Source organism: Tursiops truncatus, chromosome 9, assembly GCF_011762595.2.
Source record: "Tursiops truncatus isolate mTurTru1 chromosome 9, mTurTru1.mat.Y, whole genome shotgun sequence".
In the NCBI taxonomy this organism is placed as follows: Eukaryota; Metazoa; Chordata; class Mammalia; order Artiodactyla; family Delphinidae; genus Tursiops; species Tursiops truncatus.
Genome location: NC_047042.1, coordinates 37763556 through 37784027, shown reverse-complemented (window position 1 = coordinate 37784027; position 20472 = coordinate 37763556). Strand labels below are relative to the sequence as shown.

The 20472-nt window shown below is 34.8% G+C and overlaps 1 protein-coding gene across 1 annotated transcript in view; it reads right to left on the bottom strand.

The window, feature by feature from the left end:
- AGMO (alkylglycerol monooxygenase) overlaps window positions 1-20472 on the bottom strand; it is a 332983-nt gene that overhangs the window by 188021 nt on the left and 124490 nt on the right. The window contains exon 5 of the mRNA XM_019931434.3: window positions 8899-8994. Coding sequence (XP_019786993.1) covers window positions 8899-8994 — 96 coding nt within the window. The remainder of the gene's footprint in view (window positions 1-8898; window positions 8995-20472) is intronic.

The following is a 20472-nucleotide window of genomic DNA, read 5'->3' as shown; positions in this document are numbered from 1 at the left end:
GCACATGGAACATTCTCCAGGCTAAATCATACCTTGGGTCACAAATCCGGCCCTGGTAAATTTAAGAAAATTGAAATCTTATAAAGTATCTTTTCCAACTACAACCTTTGAGACAAGATATCAATTACAAGAAAAAAACTAAAAAAATATAAACACATGGAGGCTAAACAATATGCTACTAAATAACCAAGAGATCACTGAAGAAATCAAAGAGGAAATCAAAAATTACCTAGAAACAAATGACAGTGAAAACATGACGACCCAAAACCTATAAGATGCAGCAAAACCAGTTCTAAGAGGGAAGTTTATTACAATCCTGTCTCAAGAAACAAGAAAAATCTCAGATGAACAACCTAACCTTACACCTAAAGCAGTTAGAGAAAGATGGACAAAAAAACCACAAAGTTAGCAGAAGGAAAGAAATCATAAAGATCAGATCAGAAATAAATGAAATGAAGGAAACAATGCAATGATCAATAAAACTAAAATCTAGTTCTTTGAGAAGATAAAAAAATTGATAAACCATCAGCTAGACTCATCAAGAAAAAAAGGGAGAAGACTCAAATCAACAGAATTAGAAATGAAAAAGAAGTAACAACTGACACTGCAGAAATACAAAGGATCATGAGAGATTATTACAAGCAACTATATGTCAGTAAAATGGACAACCTGGAAGAAATGGACAAATTGTTAGAAAAGCACAACCTTCCGAGACTGAACCAGGAAGAAAGAGAAAATATAAACAGACCAATCACAAGCACTGAAATTGAGACTGTGATTAAAAATCTTCCAACAAACAAAAGCCCAGGACCAGGTGGCTTCACAGGCAAATTCTATCAAACATTTAGAGAAGAGCTAGCACCTATCCTTCTCAAACTATTCCAAAATATAGCAGAGGGAGTAAAATGCCCAAACTGATTCTACGAGGCTACCATCACCCTGATACCAAAACCAGACAAACATGTTACAAAAAAAGAAAACTACAGGCCAATATCACTGATGAACATCGATGCAGAAATCCTCAACAAAATACTAGAAAACAGAATCCAACAGAACATTTAAAGGATCATATACCATGATCTTGTGGGGTTTATCACACGAATGCAAGGATTCTTCAATATACGCAAATCAATCAATGTGATACACCATACTAACAACCTGAAGGATAAAAACCATATGATAATCTCAGTAGATGCAGAAAAAGCTTTCAACAAAATTCAACACCAATTTATGATAAAAACTTTCCAAAAAGCAGACACAGAAGGAACCTACCTTTACACAATAAAGGCCATATGTGACAAGCCACAGCCAACATCGTTTTCAACGGTGAAAAACTGAAACTATCTCCTCTAAGATCAGGAACAAGACAAGGTTGCCCATTCTCACCACTATTATTCAACATAGTTGTGGAAGTTTTAGCCACAGCAATCAGAGAAAAAACAGAAAAGGAATCCAAATCGAAAAAGAAGAAGTAAAACTGTCACTGTTTGCAGATGAGATGATACTATGCATAGAGAATCCTAAAGATGCTACCAGAGAACTACTAGAGCTAATCAATGAATTTGGTAAAGTAGCAGGATACAAAAGTAATGCACAGAAATCTCTTGTATTCCTATACACTAATGATGAACAATCTGAAAGAGACATTAAGGAAACACTCCCATTTACCAATGCAAAAAAAAGAATAAAATACCTAGGAATAAACCTACCTAAGGAGACAAAAGACCTGTATGCAGAAAACTATAAGACACTGATAAAAGAAATTACAGATGATACAAACAGATGGAGAGATATACCATGATCTTGGACTGGAAGAATCAACATTGTGAAAATGACTCTACTACCTAAAGCAATCTACAGATTCAGTGCAATCCCTATCAAACTACCAATGGCATTTTTCACAGAACTAGAACAAAAAGTTTCACAATTTTTATGGAAACACAAAAGACCCCAAATAACCAAAGCAGTTGTGAGAAAGAAAAACGGAGCTGGAAGAATCAGGCTCCCAGACTTCAGACTACTACAAAGCTACAGTAATCAAGACAGTATGGTACTGGCACAAAAACAGAAATATAGATCTATGGAAAAGGATAGAAAGCCCAGAGATAAACCCACGCACATATGGTCACCTTATCTTTTAAAAGGAGGCAAAAATATACAATGGAGAAAAGAAGCCTCTTCAATAAGTGGTGCTGGGAAAACTGGACAGCTACATGTATAAGAATGAAATTAGAACACTCCCTAACACCTTATACAAAAATAAACTCAAACTGGATTAAAGACCTAAATGTAAGGCCAGGCACTATAAAACTCTTAGAGGAAAAAATAGGCAGAACACTCTAGGACATAAATCACAGTAAGAATCTTTTAGACCCACCTCCTAGAGAAATGGAAATAAAAACAAAAATAAACAAATGGGACCTAATGAAACTTAAAAGCTTTTGCACAGTCAAGGAAACCATAAACAAGATGAAAAGACAACCCTCAGAATGGGACAAAATATTTGTAAACAAAACAACAGACAAAGGGTTAATATCCAAAATATACAAGCAGCTCATGCAGCTGAATATCAAAAAAAAAAACCACCCCAATCCATAAATGGGCAGAAGATATAAATAGACATTTCTCAAAAGAAGATATAAAGATTGCCAACAAACACGTGAAAGGATGCTCAACATCACTAATCATTACAGAATGCAAATCAAAACTACAGTGAGGTATCACCTCACACTGGTCTGAATGGCCATCATCAAAAGATCTACAAACAGTAAATGCTGGAGAGGGTGTCGAGAAGAGGGAATCCTCTTGCACTGTTGGAGGGAATGTAAATTGATACAGCCACTATGGAGAACAATATGGCGGTTCCTTAAAAAACTAAAAATAGAACTACCATATGACCCATATGCCCACTACTGGGCATATACCCTGAGAAAACCATAATTCAAAAAGAGACATGTTCCACAATGTTCATTGAAGCACTATTTACAATAGCCAGGACATGGAAGCAACCTAAGTGTCCATCAACAGATGAATGGATAAAGATGTGGCACATATATACAATGGAATATTACTCAGCCATGAAAAGAAATGAAATTGAACTATTTGTAGTGAGGTAGATGGACCTAGAGTCTGTCATACAGAGTAAAGTAAGTCAGAAAGAGAAAAACAAATACTATATGCCAACACATATATATGGAATCTAAAAAAAAATAATGGTTCTGATGAACCTAGCGGCAGGACAGGAATAAAGATGCAGACGTAGAGAATGGACTTCAGGACACGGGGAGGGGGAAGGGTAAGCTGGGACGAAGTTGGAGAGTAGCACTGGTATATATACACTACCAAATGTAAAATAGATAGCTAGTGGGAAGCAGCTGCATAGCACAGGGAGATCAGCTCAGTGGTTTGTGACCACCTAGAGGGGTGGGATAGGGAGGGTGGGAGGGAGATGCAAGAGGGAGGGGATATGGGGATATATGTATACATATAGCTGACTCACTTTGTTATACAGCAGAAACTAACATAACAGGTAAAGCAATTATACTCCAATAAAGATGTTAAAAAAATAAAAAAGAAAAATGAAGGGTGATAATTTAAAAAAAAAGGGCTTCCTTTGTGGCACAGTGGTTAAGAATCCGCCTGCCAGTGTAGGGGACACGTTTTTCTTGTTTGTTTGTTTTTGTTTTTTAACATCTTTATTGGAGTATAATTGCTTTACAATGGTGTGTTAGTTTCTGCTTTATAACAAAGTGAATTAGTTATACATATACATATGTTCCCATATCTCTTCCCTCTTGCGTCTACCTCCCTCCCACCCTCCCTATCCCACCTCTCTAGGTGGTCACAAACCACCTAGCTGATCTCCCTGTGCTATGAGGCTACTTCCCACTAGCTATCTATTTTATGTTTGGTAGTGTATATATGTCCATGCCACTCTCACTTTGGGGGACACGGGTTTGACCCCTGGCCAAGGAAGATCCCACATGCAGTGGAGCAACTAAGCCCGTGCGCCACAACTACTGAGCCTGCACTCTACTGTCCATGAGCCACAACTACTGAGCCCATGTGCCACAACTACTGTAGCCTCTGTGCCTAGAGCCCATGATCCATAACACGAGAAGCCACGACAATGAGAAGCCTGCACACCACAATGAAGAATAGCTCCTGCTTCCCACCAACTAGAGAAAGCCCGTGAACAGCAATGAAGACCCAACACAGCCAAAAATGAAAACAAATAAATTAATTAATTAAAGAAAAGAACCCTAAAAAATAAAACAAAAACAACACAAGACAGGCCTTGTCCTAATATTAAAGACCACCAAAGATAAGGTATATGCCCTAGGACTAAAGACAGTACTAAAAGATGGATGTCCTATCAAAGTGTACATCAAAGCCTCCAAAAACACAAGACAGTTAGCTAATTATTTTGCTTCCTCCTACAATAAAAAATAAATGGTCAGAGAAACATAATAGAATCTAGAGTCTCTACAACAAGTTTTCCATAAAGATTGGCTAGTAATAATTTACTAAATATACAAAGAAGAGAAAAAAAGTGATCCATACTGAGGGAAAAAAAAGCCAATTGAAGTGCAAATGACTTGCACATGACTCAGATGTTGGAATTAGCAAACCAGAATTTAAGCATAATTATTATAATTAAGACTTAAAGGAAAAGATAGTCATAATAGGTGACAATTTCAGCAGAGAAATAAAAATTCTAAAACTTAAAGCATAATAACTGATGTGAGAAATCCACCTAGTGGGCTTAAAAGCAGATTCTTAAGAGCAAGTAAAAGGGTAAACAAACGTGAAGACAAATTAATCGAAATTATCCAATCTAAATAAGAAAAAAAAGTGAAAATTTAAAAATTATGGAGCATTATTGATCTGTGAGTCAACATCAAGTAGTCTAATAAACATGTATTTAGAGTCCCAAGAGAGGAAAGAGAGAAAGGTATAGATATAATCTTTAAGGAAATAATGGCCAGAATTTTTTTCCAAAATTTGATTTAAAATACACTGTCTGTGAACTCTAACCAATAAAGCAAGAAAAGTAAATAAATAACATAAATACAGGAAAGAAAGAAATAAAAGGCCATAAAATCACACATGGGAGACATCCTAGAGAATTTTAGTTTACAACCTGTACAAACAATTCTTCCTATAAAGATACAGTAATCTATAAAGTGAGGGATTTGTATAAGAGGAGACAAACAAATCAATGAAAGAGAAGACTAAAATTATATTCAACCACATATATGGTCAATTTCTTTTCAACAAAGAACCCAAACAACTCAATGGATAAAAGAAAGTCTCCACAACAAATAGTCCTGGAGTAAGAGGATGTGTGCATAGAGATCATTATGAATTTTGACCCCTACCAAATGCCATTCACAAAAAATTTGTTCCAATATTACAGACCCAAAGAGAAAATTAAAGTTCAAAAACTTCCAAAAGAAATCCTAAGATAATTTATTTGAAAGTTTGTGATAGTCAAATATTTCTTAGAGAAATACAACGAAAGTAACCATAAAATTTTTAAATGATAAATTAATCTTCAAAATTTAATATTTCTTTTCATGAAAAGTCATCAGGAAGAAAATAAAAAGGTATGCTACAAGCTGAGGGAACATATTTAAAATACATATATTTGACATTGATTCATATCTAGAATCTATAAAGAATTTCAACAAATCAATTAGGCAAACAATTATTTAATAAAAAATAAGAGTTTGAACAGACAATTAGTTAAAGCAAATGTATCAGTGTCCAATAAATACATGTAATACTGTTCAACATCATTAGTTATTAGGGAAGTATTACCAACAAAAGATAGCTCTTAACCCACATTAGACTGGGTAAAATTAATGTTAACATTTCATTGTAATCCTATCTGTCAGCCATCCCAAATATCCCTCCCCTGGGAAAACAGCTGGCTACCCACGTGTATTTCTAGAGTCATTTTAGGCATATATGAACATATAAAACATAGAGTTGTTTTCTTTTTTAACATATAAATATTAGTATACACTATACCCTGTTACATAATTTGATTTATTTGGAGATCCGTCCATATTAGTACATAAACAGATCACTCATGTTTGTAACTGAAAATAATGTTCCATGTAGAAGCTTCAGTTTAACACTATAAAAGTCATCGAATCATATGGTTCAAATCTTCAATACCAAGTAATTATTTTTATATTTCTCTGCTCAAGCATCATCTGATATGTATATGAACAATATGATAGCAAATTTAAGTTAAACCAAAGGTAACAGATAAAGTTACTACCGTTACTGTATTATCTAAATCAGTTGACACCCAAATATCATCTAATAGCTTAAAAAATAATTCCAATATTCCATAGTTACTAAGTTTAAAACATGTATTAAATAAATATTTTTCTAATTACATTTAGCAAACTCAGAAGAAAAGTGTATAATTGACGATGAACTGCAGACACTTTAGATGAATGAACAATAAACAAAAACACTGTCATAAAAATTAAGCAACAGTGTACAGTTTTAAGCAGAATGTTTTGTAACTTTCAAAAAAAGGAAGAGATAGATGCTATTGTTTCTTCATTGAAGTAACTCAAAACTAAGCAGAAAATTTCGTTATAAACTCTTTAGTTCGTTATATGACCTACTTTATCTCTCATTTACAATCTTTCAAAACCATGTTGTTAGTTTTTTTTCTTCCTCTTATCCTCATCTGATTGAAGTGAATAAACTTTTCTTCACTTTTAGAAAATCGTACTTCCTTTAGGCCAGATTCCCCTCAATGAAAAGTGATTTTATGGATGTCAGCAGAAGTGAAATAACTGTAAGAAATCAAACCTTCATCCAGGTATGTACAGAGCTCTTTGGTCAACACTGCCACATCTATGGCTCATATATTGTTTCTGTGAATGGAGACCCAAGTATGATGCCTGAAATTAAACAGTGCCAAAGTGGCCTAAAGGGGCTAACATATTTTAGAGTCACAAAGTGGGTATTTTTCTAGGCTGAAGGCCACTGTTTTCAGTTTTTATTTGTTATTTCTTAATGTAATATGTATTAATCTCTAAAAAGTAGGGCAAAAGCATGATAATATATATTTTTTCTTTTAAAAAGGTTAAGTCTTCTCCTCACTCCAGTTCTTTGTATCACTTGCTCCTCTCTCCAGAAGCAGCCACTGCTACAAATCTCTTGGCTCTACTTCCTGAGTGGTTCTGTTATTAGTAAACAAATGGTAGTATGCTGTCTAGAATAATTAATGCAATTAAGTACACAGCTGTAAAAATTTTAGAAATGTACTCACAGTTAATGTATAATTTAAAATTCCAAGAATCAAACCTTAATTTCAGAAGGTATGCTCTTACTTCTGTGCCACTGAACTGTAGTAACTATACGCGTACAGTACTTGCAAAAGTCTAAAGCACAACACAAGTGAGAGGCTCTAATGCATTGCTTTCAAGTTAGAATGAAGCCACATGCAGCTTCTGAGCTTAAAAGAAATGTCTGACCACTGGCTTTCCTCTACTCCCCATTTACTTCTTAGGATAGAACTCAAGCCCTGGCTCATGGACTTCTCGGAGGGCCACAGGAAAAGGCGAAAGTTACTTAGGCACCATTATTCTGTATCCAGACTAATACCAGACCCAACACATGGCATGATGTGGAGCAGAGCTGCTATAAAAATGTATTTCTCCTTTAACCCCTCCATGTAAATCATCACAAAGCTTCCCTCCACTGATTTAAACAAATTTGTCTTTGACCTCTAGAGTCAGAACTGGCCTCAACAACTCTTTCACATGGTTGTAGTATTGACTGTTTGATGTATGTCAGCTACCATAAAATGCAATACTATTTCATGACAGATCTTCAAATAATGCCACATACGTCCAAAGTCACGGTAACAGTCTTTATTCCAAGTAAATAAGTAGCATGAAATACTGCAGATTAATGAAATAGTGCACTTTGTTGTATCAAGCTTTGGCATCTAATGCAGCTGTGATTTGTGGTAGTGTTCAACCAGTTGCAACACCTGTCAGCATGCTTCCTCTAGAACTTCAAAAGGCTTCCGATAAATACCAAATGCTTGAAAGGATTCTAATGTGCATAAGTAAGAACTTTTCAGGGTCTGTGATTTTTGGTATTTAACAACCAGATCAATATGATAGTTCATAAAACAATCAGTTGCTTAATGATCTATCTGCAAACATTCAAGTCTGACAATTTGAAATACCACAGAAGACCCAAGAAATTATATTTGTTCACTTTTGTGGAAGAAAAAACTTATTGAACACTCTTTAAATAAAACCTAAACTCTAAAACTAGAGAGAGGTTTCCAATCAAAAGATATTTAGATAATTTCTTTAAGCATTAAATGTTTTTCAAGGAGTTTTCAAGCAGTTTCCACCGATTGATATATATATGTATATATAACTAAAAATGTATAAACATTATATATCTTATATAATTAAATATTGTTCATTATATAACAAGAAATTATATTATACATATAAATTATTATAACTAGTATATATTAAATATATAAACAAAATATTCACAAATATATACATATATATAAATTTGTATCTCTAAATTGAAATGAATTTCAACATCTTTATGTTTAATAAACTGTAATACAGGAAGATACTGTATTGAGTACAGTATTAAAACATTTTGGTACTTAACAGTTCAAAAATTATTTTATTTAATTGAGACCAACTGGCCTCATTGCTTCTTATAAACGTTGCAATATATATTCAGTAAAAAGGAATAAAAATGAACACATGTTTCTCCTTAAAGAAGGCAAACAAAGGTTTTTCTTACACAATAAATCAGCTGCTAGTGGATTTCTAGGACATTGCTTTAGGCTATTTAGGTATAAAACTTAAGAAAAAAAATTACCTTTGTGTGGATCCAAAACTGGTAGAGGAGATTGAACTGAAGATGAACAGCATAGACTGAAGGTGGTATGAAGAGGGCCAGTGGAGAGTAGAATATCTGAAAGATTAAAACATTATAAATTTGCACATAGGACTTCTCAACATAACATATACTATCACTAATGATTCAATATTTTGAGTCTATCCTTCAGCAAATATGTCTTATTTTTAGCAAATATATCTTATTCTGTACATTTTATTGCCATGTTTGACCTGGCAACATTAATTTTTCCACATGATGATAAAGTTATAGACATGTTGGAGCTAAGTCCACTGGACTTCTATTTCACATTTAATATTGTCTTCTTAACAAAGCATACAATGTACGTTGTTTCCTTAATCTTGAAAAGGTTGGGTGTATTTCCTGGAAGTAAAGAGGTTTTTTAATATATACAAAAATACACACTTTCTTTAAGTAAAAGAAATGTAGGAGCATGTGCCTTTATACCTTGACAGCTCCTAAACACTGTATTATTATGGCATTCTGAGTAACAAAATGCAATTATAGTAAAAGACAGTAACTTCATATGAGAAGGGGAAAGAATACATTTTCCCTCTTAAATTTTACTTTATTATTTTGTGGTTGACAATATCTCCTGATTTTTTTTCAAAGTTAGTAAAGAAGGAGCTATGATACTGTGCCATTGTGGAAACAAGTTTTGAAGGTCCCTATTTCCTAACAGACGGAAATGCCTCTGCCTTGGGAAAACAACTTATTCGTAAACCACTGGTTAGAATCAATGAGTAAGCACAATCTGCTGTGTTCTCCCAATGACTTTGATCCCCAAGAGTGGTTTCATGTTGTAAGAAAACTTTCTATTAAATGAAAAACTAAACAACAAAATAGGAAGAAAAAGAATCAGACTTCAACTTTACATTTTGGGGTTTATAAAGTTAATATTTCCAAAAGATGAGATATTTTCAAAACATGCTTTCAGAATACTACAATTTTATTTCTGAATTATTTTAAAGCTTTTATTCCCAATTAGGCCAAATATCATCTCAACAACGTTTAGTAATGAGGATATATTTGAAATCAGACATTTTCTTATAGTTTTTGTTTCGAACTTTAAGTCATGAAAAATCTCAGCTGTCATCACAACAGGATCAGTTGCATTATTTATAAATTCATTATTAAGCAATGGATTAGATTAGTGAACAACAAAAGAACACTGGGCTCTTACTCAAGACATTCCCTTTTAAGCCTTCATTCTACTACAGAATGGCTCTGCAATATTTACAAATTTCTTAAACTTCTCTAGGCTCCAGTTTCCTCAAATGACTGGTGCAGGAGAAGACCATCTGAAATCTAGCCATCTTTTTAGTTCCAAAAAATCTCTAATACTGTGATTTGATTTGAGAATATATTAATATAGTTCTCTTACAATAGGTGAAAAAAATATTTGAAACACATATATGACCAATGATTTAAGTATTTTAAGTTAAGGAATATTTTGGAAACTTTGAGATGTAAATAAAAATATAGAACAAACTTATCTTGATGCTTAATAAATAGTTCTCTCTAGAAAAAGAGTTCATACAAGATGACTATTTATAGTTCATTATAATTCCTCAAAGTGTGAAGAAATAGTCCTTTGAGATAACAACAGGTATTATGGAAAAGGGTGTTCTATCATCAGATAAACTGTGAAGAGTTGAGTAAGGCAAGTGAACTTTCCTTACCATAGAAATTCTCAGAGACTTTATCATGCTAGTACAAACCACAGCCTGTTAGCCCATAGAACACTTTCTTAAGGAATTTCCCATAAGATTTCCTAAAAACGTATTTGATGAACCATGTTGTTGAATTGGAAGAATCAGTATTCTAATATGACCATATTACCCAAGGCAATATACAGATTCAATGCAATCTTTATCAAATTATGAATGGTATTTTTCACAAAACTGGAACAAAAAGTTTTTTAATTTGCATGGAAGCACAAAAGATCCCAAATAGCCAAAACAAGCTTGATAAAGAAGAACGGAGCTGGAGGAACCATGCTGCCTGACTTCAGACTATACTACAAAACAACAGTAATCAAAACGGTATGGTACTGGTACAAAACCAAACACATAGATCAATGGAACAGGTTAGAAAGTCCAGAAATAAACCCACACACTTACAGTCAATTAATCTATGACAAAGAAGGCAAGAATATATAATGGAGAAAAGACAGTCTCTTCAATAACTGGTACTGGGAAAACTGGACAGCTACATGTAAAAGAATAAAATCAGAACATTTTCTAACACCATATACAAAAATAATCTTCAAATGGATTAATGACCCAAATGTAAGACTTGATACTATAAAATTCCTAGAGGAAAACATAGGCAGAACACTCTTTGACATAAATTGCAGCAATATTATTTTGAATACATCTCCTAGAGTAATGGAAACAAAAGCAAAAATAAACAATGGGACCTAATTAAACTGAAAAGCTTTTGCAGAGCAAAGGAAACCATAAACAAAAAGATAACATATGGAATGGAAGAAAATATTTGCAAATGATGCTACTGCCAAGGGCTTAATTTCAAAAATATACAAACAGCTCAATGTCGAAAAAAAATCAAATCAAAAAATGGGCAGAAACAGACATTTCTCCAAAGAAGACATCCAGATGGCCAACAGGCACCTGAAAGGATGCTCAACATTGCAAATTATTAGAGAAATGCAAATCAAAACTACAATGAGGTACGGCCTCACACCGCTTAGAATGACCATCATAAAAAACTCTAAAATTAATCAGTGCTGGAGAGGGTGTGGAGAAAAGGGAACCCTCCTACTCTGTTGGTGGGAATGTAAAGTGATGCAGCCACTGTGGAGAACAGTATGGAAGTTCCTTAAAAAGTAAAAATAGAGTTACCATATGATCCAGCAATCCCATTCCTGGGCATATAGCTGAAGAGAACTCTAATTTGAAAGATCCATACACCTCAATGTTCACAGCAGCACTATTTACAATACCCAAGACATGGAAGCAACCTAAATGTCCATCAACAGATGAATGGATAAAGAAGATGTGGTATCTTGATACAATGCAATATTACTCAGCCATTAAAAACGAATGAAATAATGCCATTGGCAGCAACATGGATGGACCTAGAGATTATCATACTAAGTAAAGTAAGTCAGACAGAGAAAGATAAATATCATATGATATCACTTATATGTGAAACAAAAAATGTGATACAAATGAATTTATTTACAAAACAGAAATCGACTCATAGGCATGGAAAAAACATAATTACCAAAGGGAAAGGGGGGAGGGGGTTTGGATAAATTGGGATATTGGGATTAACAGATACACACTACTATATATAAATTAGATAAACAACAAGGATCTACTTTAGCACAGGGAACTATATTCGATATCTTGTAATAACCTATAATGGGGAAGAATGTGGAAAAGTATCTATATATGTGGATATATATATATATATATATATATACTCATATGTATATATACACATATGTATATTTAACTGAATCACTTTGCTATACACCTGAAACATTATAAATCAACTATACTTCAATTTTTAAAAATTGATGAAACAATGTCTCAAATCTTACAAATCAGTAAATATAATGATGAACTTACAATTAGAAAAATGAACTCAACATAAATTACAAAAAATAACATTTCTAATAAGAAATAAAGATATATGTCAGGGAGTAAGTCACATGAATCATATTAAAATTAATTTCTTGTGATTAATATAATACTATAAAAAGAGTCTAATGATACAATTAAGGTTCCAATTTCTAAAATTGAAATCAGCTTAGTAAATGTCAACTAGTTCTGAGAATTCTTATCTTCTTCTCTACTTCCAAATCCTATACAGTTTTAAAAACTGGTTTAAATGCCACTTCCATCATAAAGCTTCAGATGGTACTAATTTGTCAGAAGAAATTTCTCCTTCCTCAAACTTAAACTCTTAGTACGTGGGCCAGAGGATATTATACTGTTTCCCGAATATATCCATTTCTGCCGTGCATTCAAACCCATGTTATTCTGACTCCAAGGCTCTTTTGCCTTAAATTACACTATCTACCTTAGGTTATTTTATTATCTTTTGATAGAGGTCATATATAATAGGGTCATGAAGGAGAGAAACAACACAAATCTGTATGTGTGAGGAGAGAATAAAGATAGGTCTAGAGGTGACCTTAGGCTAATGGGGAGGAGATGAGTGGGTTTTATTCTGTTCATCAAGTAAATGGGGCAGGCAGGGGTGGTATGAGGAAGCATCATGAAGGAAAAAGCAACATGGCCTTGAGGGGGAACCGTGAGTATTCTGGCACTGCAGAAGCCATTAGAGAATGGGCAAGAGATTGGGGGGAACCATGGAATTCATGGATAGATCTTAAGAAGTCTGTGAACCCCCTGGATAGGACTATAATAAAGTGTGAACTTGTATGTATGGGGGAAATGTGTGATTTTCTAAAGAAACAATCTGTAGCTTTCATCAGGAAGGCTCTGGGGAATCTGTGGCTCACCACAGCCAAACAAAAACAAAAGATAATTTAGACATTGGTCAAACCAGAGAGGGAGCATTTTAATGCCATTCTAAGGAGACTGGATTTATCCTAGGTCAGGAGGGAGTAGTTAACGTGTGATTTTTAAGCTTGTAAGAAATATAAAAGTGGTATGAAATCCTATTTGTATAGCCCAGTGAAAAATCATGCACATTCACCACAGCAGCAGCCATGGGAATGGAGAGGCAGACTATATACAAGAGACCCGTGGATTTGGTAACTATTTAAACATAGGAAATGAGAGAAACAGAGGAGAATTAGAAGACACCCAGATACCTGGCTTGTGTGAAGGGTGATGTTGTTCACCAAGATGATGAACAGGAGGAAGAGTAGATTTATAAAGTTCAGCTTAGGGTATACTGTGTTGAAGCCCTTGAGGAATATTCCAAGAAAGCTGTTGAGGAAGCAAATATGTCCCGAAAATATCAACTGAACTAAAAAACGACACTGGATTTGCAGCTATGGATCAGTGGAGCAGTAGGCCTGGAATGCAAACCTCAGTAAGTTGAAGAATCATTCAAAGGAGGTGATGAAACAGAGGTAGGTTTGATTTACTTCTCTCTTTCTCCAAGAACAAGGAAGGAGAGAGCTGGAGGTATTTCTTGAATAGAACATATGGATGAGGGAGGAGATATTGTGTGTGTGTGTGTGTGTGTGTGTGTGTGTGTGTGTGTGTGTGTGTGTTTTAATGTGAGAGACATGAATATATTTATGGCATATTCAGAAGGAGCCAGTTGAGAGGAAGAGGGACAGATGCCAGGAGTCATTGACAGGACAAAGTCCAACAGAGGAACACAGTAGGACCAATGTCACCAATCTAAGGATTAGACCTACTGAAGAGAGGTGAACATTTTCTGCAAAACTAGAGGTAAAGGATATGCAGTAGGTCCTTGTTGGTTATCTATGAACCTAAATGGGAAAAGAACTTGAAAAAGAATAGATACATGTATATGTATAACTGAATCACTTTGCTGTATGCCTGAAACAAACACAACATTGTTAATCAACTATACTCCAACGTAATATAAAATGTTTTTACTTAAATTAAATTAAAAAAAAATTTAAGTATATGTACCTGTGAATTCACAAATCTTAATGAAAATATCTGAACAGAAATAGAGAGAGGGAAAACCAGAAAAACTAATTTCTCTGTGACGTTTTAAATTCATTTATTGGCTGACAAACAGGGGCAGCAGTGGAAAGATCTTGAGGAGACTGAGGAATTTTAGAAAGGCTTCTCCCAGGTAGGGGAGAGGCTCATGTTTATGGCTTAGTTAGCAGCACTGACAGCTCATTTGGGTTTGGAAGCCATTCGTGGAGGGGCACCAAACTCCCAGCTGGTGATGGAGGACACCCATGGCGCTCAGCAAGCTGGGTGTGGGAGTGAAGCAGGTGAGTGACCAGATTCAAGCAAGGCTTGGGGACTTAAGGGCAGATGTAGCAGAAGGAGGTAGCCTGTGCTTGCTAGCGTCATGGGCATTAAGCATCTTAGGTTAGATGAAGTAGGAAGGAAAGCCATGAGGAATGACAAGCTGGGAGAAAAAGCAGGGGTTGACAGAGGAGAGCTGTCCATGAATAAGCTGTAAGCAAAATGGTTGAAGCTCAAGGGTATAATTACTTTGAAAGAAATATTTTTTAAAAAATCTTTTGAGCTCCAGATTCATGTCTACTTTATTTTAATAAAGTAGTTTAACCTAATAGCTGCACTTCTATGATTCTTGTTTATTTCTGTAATACTTTACAGACATTTTCCTTGAGAATTGAGAAACTAAAGATTGAATAATTCCTTAAGTCTGTGATTAGCAATGACAGACAGCCAATTCCTCTGATTGCAGGTAGAGTACTCATCTCCGTCCTTAAAACACATCTACTTAAATTGTGATGTTTGGAGAAAGTGCTTGTGTTTCCACTTAGAAAGTCTTCTTTAAGAAATCTGGGCCCACCCTTCTGTTCCCATTTCTGTGCTCTTAGCCATTTCCCCTTTTCCCCATTCCGCCTTCTTATACATCCTGTATTCTAGCCATACTCATACCGTGATGGGTTGAATTATGTCCCCTAAAAAGGGAAGATTTGGACACAGAGACAGACATGAACCCAGGAGGAACTTCAGTGAAGAGGGAGGCAGCAATCGGAGTGATACATCTACAACACTAGGAACACCAAAAACTGCCAGCAAACCACAAGAAGCTGTGGATCTGATGCTTCCTCACAGCCCTCAGAAGGAACCAATCCTGCCGATACCTTGATCTTAGATTTCTAGCCTCCAGAACTGTGAGACAATGCACTTCAGGTGTTCTAAGTCACAGTTTTTGGTACTTTGTTAGGGCAGTTCTAAGAAAATAATACACATACCATACATGTTACTTGCCATTCCCTACGTTTATCATATTTGTTCATAATTTCGTGTTTTCACAGACATTCTCCTTCTACATAATGTTCCACTTATAACCATATTCATGGCAAAATTTTTTTCTTCTTACAGATTGGGCTCAAGCCTTGTTTCTTCTGTGGTGCTTCACTTGACCCTCCTTGGTTCTCAGAGCAGACATCTCTCTCCAAATCCTTAACAATTTGTATTACAATGGCTGTAGACTTGATTGAATCCCTCCAAGGAAAGCAATCACCTTAAGAACAAAAGCTCATGTCTTACTTCTCTTCATATCCCGAACCTCTGCCACCATGAAGACCTCTGTCAGTCAAAAGTGTATATAGAAAAAAACAGGAGTGGATGCGTTTCTCAAAACAAGAAAAATAACATGTAAAGGGAGTGTTTTAGCCACTTGAACATTTTTTTTAAATGCCAGTAAGATAATGCTGTTTTATGTAGAGGTCTTCACTATGATACCCTTATTTATCTTTCATTATAAGGACTACAAGTGACTATCAGATTTCTGTAAAGAAAAATATCAAAAATCAGGGGAAAATTTTATTTTTACCAAATTTCAAAATGGCTTGGTAAGCACCAGAATAGTTCCATTTTGCTGATCTGTGCTAGAATCAAGGATCTAAAACTGGTCAACACACGAACTGGCAAAGTGCTTCTTTTATTTAATGTATGGACATAAACTTTGTCTTACTAATGTCTTTGAATGGAGGTTGAGGGTGGTGAAGGGATACCTTGGAGTTCTGAGGCAAGGTCCTGAGAGAAGTTTTGTTTTTTTTACTTCATGGGAGGCTCAAGGCATGTTTTCCTTCTGTGACATAAGAGTTGTGAGAATTTTATCCCCACTGCATTTGACTGCATTACATCAAAGTTGTTAGTTTTTTGTGTCTTTACTTGTTTGCATTTATCTTTATATAACTCCAACTCCCATATATTGAAAAATAGTCTTTGCTTATGTAGTTTGGCAGAGAGTGTGTCATAATAAAAAGATCTGAGATTTCACTAAAAGTTCCTCTGCGGTTTTATGTGTAATATAAAAACAATATTATACATGTGAATCATACTTCATATAGTTCAAAGAATTTAAAGAATTTACACACATTATTTAAGGTGATCTTCCAATAACAATATGAGAAGGCAGAGCAAATATTAATGCCTAATTTCATGTTCAAAATCACTGAGATTCAAACATTACTTAATTGGTTCAGTGTGGCAAATCTAGCTAATAACTGATCTAAGGCTGGAACCCAGACTTCTTTCTTCCAAGTGAGTTGTTCTCTACTGTTTCCTCAATGAAATTAATATGTATTTTGAAATTATTATGCTCAAAAATAATATCATCATACATTTACATATTCCCTAACTTACAGATATAAAGGTTTTCACAAATTGGTATTTTAACTGTATGTCTTTCCTCTGATACTGGTTAAAATTTACTTATTTTTAGATTGCTAATATGCTCTAAACATATTTTACTAATTCTTGTAATATTGATAATACCAACCTAAAAAACAAGTACCTCTGACAGATACTACAGAGCTAAAAAAAAATTACATAACCCAGTCATTTAAACTAACTGTTTATCATTTTTTACTGCTTTTAAAAGAAATACTCACCTACTGAAATGTAGATAGTGTACTATTTCCCATTCAATAGCTTCATATGTCATGCAAATATGTTAAAATATATTTTATTCCAAAAAATAATTAAGTTACTCACGCTGTGCTCTAATTTTTTGAGGATCTGTTAGATCATAAACATTTAAATGACTGACAGATTTAAATTATTTCACACACTGGTCTTACCCTAGGTAACTTAGAAAAATAATTTCTTTGACAACTATTAAACTTTTCGTTTCATTCATTCATGTTATGTGCATTTATTAAGCACTGACTGCATGAGGCACTTTATACATGCTAAGTATGTAACAGTGAAAAAATACAAGTAGGTTCATTTCCTTCAAAGTTTACATGCTGGTGTGAAAGACAACAATGCAAATAAGTATTATAATAGAATATGCAAGGCTTTATGGGAGGACAGAAAGAAAAAAAAAGTGACCTGGGGAAGTTAGGAAGGTGGCTGTAGAAGAGAAATGAATCTTGAAGGATATAACAATCAGAGGTAAAGCATAAATAACTTTCTAGGCAGAGATAACTGTATGTTCAATAAAATATCAAGGCATTGTGTCATGGTAGATTTAGAGAATTGAAAATTAATTGTTAAACTGGATGGGGTGACAATGGGGGAGGGTGGAAGATGAGATTGGAAACAGGTTGGATCAGGTTTAGACCAGCTCTGCCTGTGATAAGGACTCTATGAGGTTCCTTTCTAACAGCAATAAAGGAGTTTAGCTTGTTCAGAGCTGACATTTTGGAAAATGAGTGTTGGATTGAGACATTAAGAATGGAAACATAGCTACTTTAGAACAACAGCCAGTTTAACAACTGCATGGCTGAATCATTGTTCTTTATGATACTCTAGGGGGTTCCAGGAATCAATGTCTATTGCTAATGGCTAGATCTAAGTTGTTTTTTTCTAGAGTTGGTATATGATCTACAGTGGCTCTGAGTTTGAAAATGCAGGTATGGACATGTAGCTCTATCTTTTAATGAACTATTTATTTTATAATAGATTTATACTTGCAAAAGGGTTGCAAAGATAATATAGGAAGTTGCCACATTACCTCCCCTGCTACCCCCAGACTCTCTATTGTTAACATATTACTAAGCTGCATTGAAACAACTAAGGAAGTGAAAGTGGTACATTACTTTTTTTTTTTTTTTTTTTTTTTTTTTGCGGTACGCGGGCCTCTCACTGTTGTGGCCTCTCCCGTTGCGGAGCACAGGCTCCGGACGCGCAGGCTCAGTGGCCATGGCTCACGGGCCCAGCCACTCCGCGGCATGTGGGATCCTCCCGGACCAGGGTACGAACCCGTGTCCCCTGCATCGGCAGGCGGACTCTCAACCACTGTGCCACCAGGGAAGCCCAGTACATTACTTTTAACTAAACTCCACTAAACTCTACACCTTATTTAGATTTCATTAGTTCTGTTTTTCTTCCCCCCTAATATTCTTTTCCTGCTTTAGGATCCATCTAGGATAAAACATTACATTTAGTTTTGTATCTTATAGTCTCCTCTGATCTGTGACAGTTTCTCAGACATTCTCTGTGTTTCATAACCTTTACACTTTCGAGTACTGGTTAGGTATTTTGTAGAATGTCACTCAATTTGGGTTTGACACATGTCTTTTCTTATGGTTAAACTGGGGTTATGGGTTTTGGTGACAAAGACCACAGGGGTGAAGGTCCATTCCCATGTATCTTGTCATAGGGTACATACCAACAGCATAATTTTATCACATCTTATCAAAGGGTACCTGCTACCAATACAACCTGATGATGTAAACTTTGACCCGCGATTTATTGTGTTTGCTAAGTTTCTTCAATCTAAATTTAAACTTCCACTTCCACCCCACCCTTTGTCCCTTTCCATACTCTATTCTTTGTGAAGGAGTTATTAGAGTCCACACTCAAAGGGCAATGGTAAAGGAGGTATTAACCTCCATTTCCTGGATGGGGGCAGTATCTACATATATAATTTGAAATTCTCTTGAAATTCTTTAGGGGATTTCGTTTCCCATTTATTTGTTCCTATTTATTTATGTATTTAATCATTTATCTATGTCAATGTGGACTGATTTCAAAGATATTTATTTTATACTTTGGATTATAACTTCACACTATGTTATATATTTTGTTGTTCAAATTGTTCCACATTTTGGCCATTGGGAGCTCTTTCAAATTGGCTCCTGTAACCCTTTGACTTATCCCATTCTTTTATTTTTTGAGCACTTCTATAACTATGTTTTGAATATAAAGCTGTAGCATTCAGATATTTTATTTATAAAGTTGGAAGAAAATGAGATGTTAACCTTGACCCTATTATATATTACATAATATTCATGAGTCTAGACACATTTTATTATTTGCAAAGTGGAGAGACTATCATGTTTAAGGCATTATATTATTAAGATGTATAATAAAAGACTGAAGTAGCAAGCAAAACCATATATTTAATTATTATAATTAATATTAATGTATTTAATTATTATAATTAATTATAATAATTAATTCTAATGAATAAGCCTCACTTAAAAAGGTGCTACCAAAAGGGGCAATATAGGGATAGGGGATTAAGAGGTATAAACTATAATTGTACAAAATAAACAAGTATATATTGTACAATACTGTTTTGCTGAAATCCTTCTTTCTGTTTCAAGGTTCGTTGGATTCACTGGCAAAATAACCACTCATCTCACACAACTGAGCAGACTTAATTAATTTTTTAATAGAAGATTATTTAACTTAATTTCAATATACAGGCATTAGAAGGGGATGAATAAAAGTATTAGAGAGACATAACAGAGTATATATCATCAGATTGGTCCGACACCTACATCCAGATTCAAATAGCAGCTGGGAAGTCCCAAGTAACAGAAAGCTGGAGTCCCAGTTGGGAAGGGTCCCAGGCGGTGCATCCACCCCACAGGTGAGACTTCAGTTTGCCACTCGAAGGAGCCCAGTTTTTAGCACCAGGCCGCATGCTGATAACAAT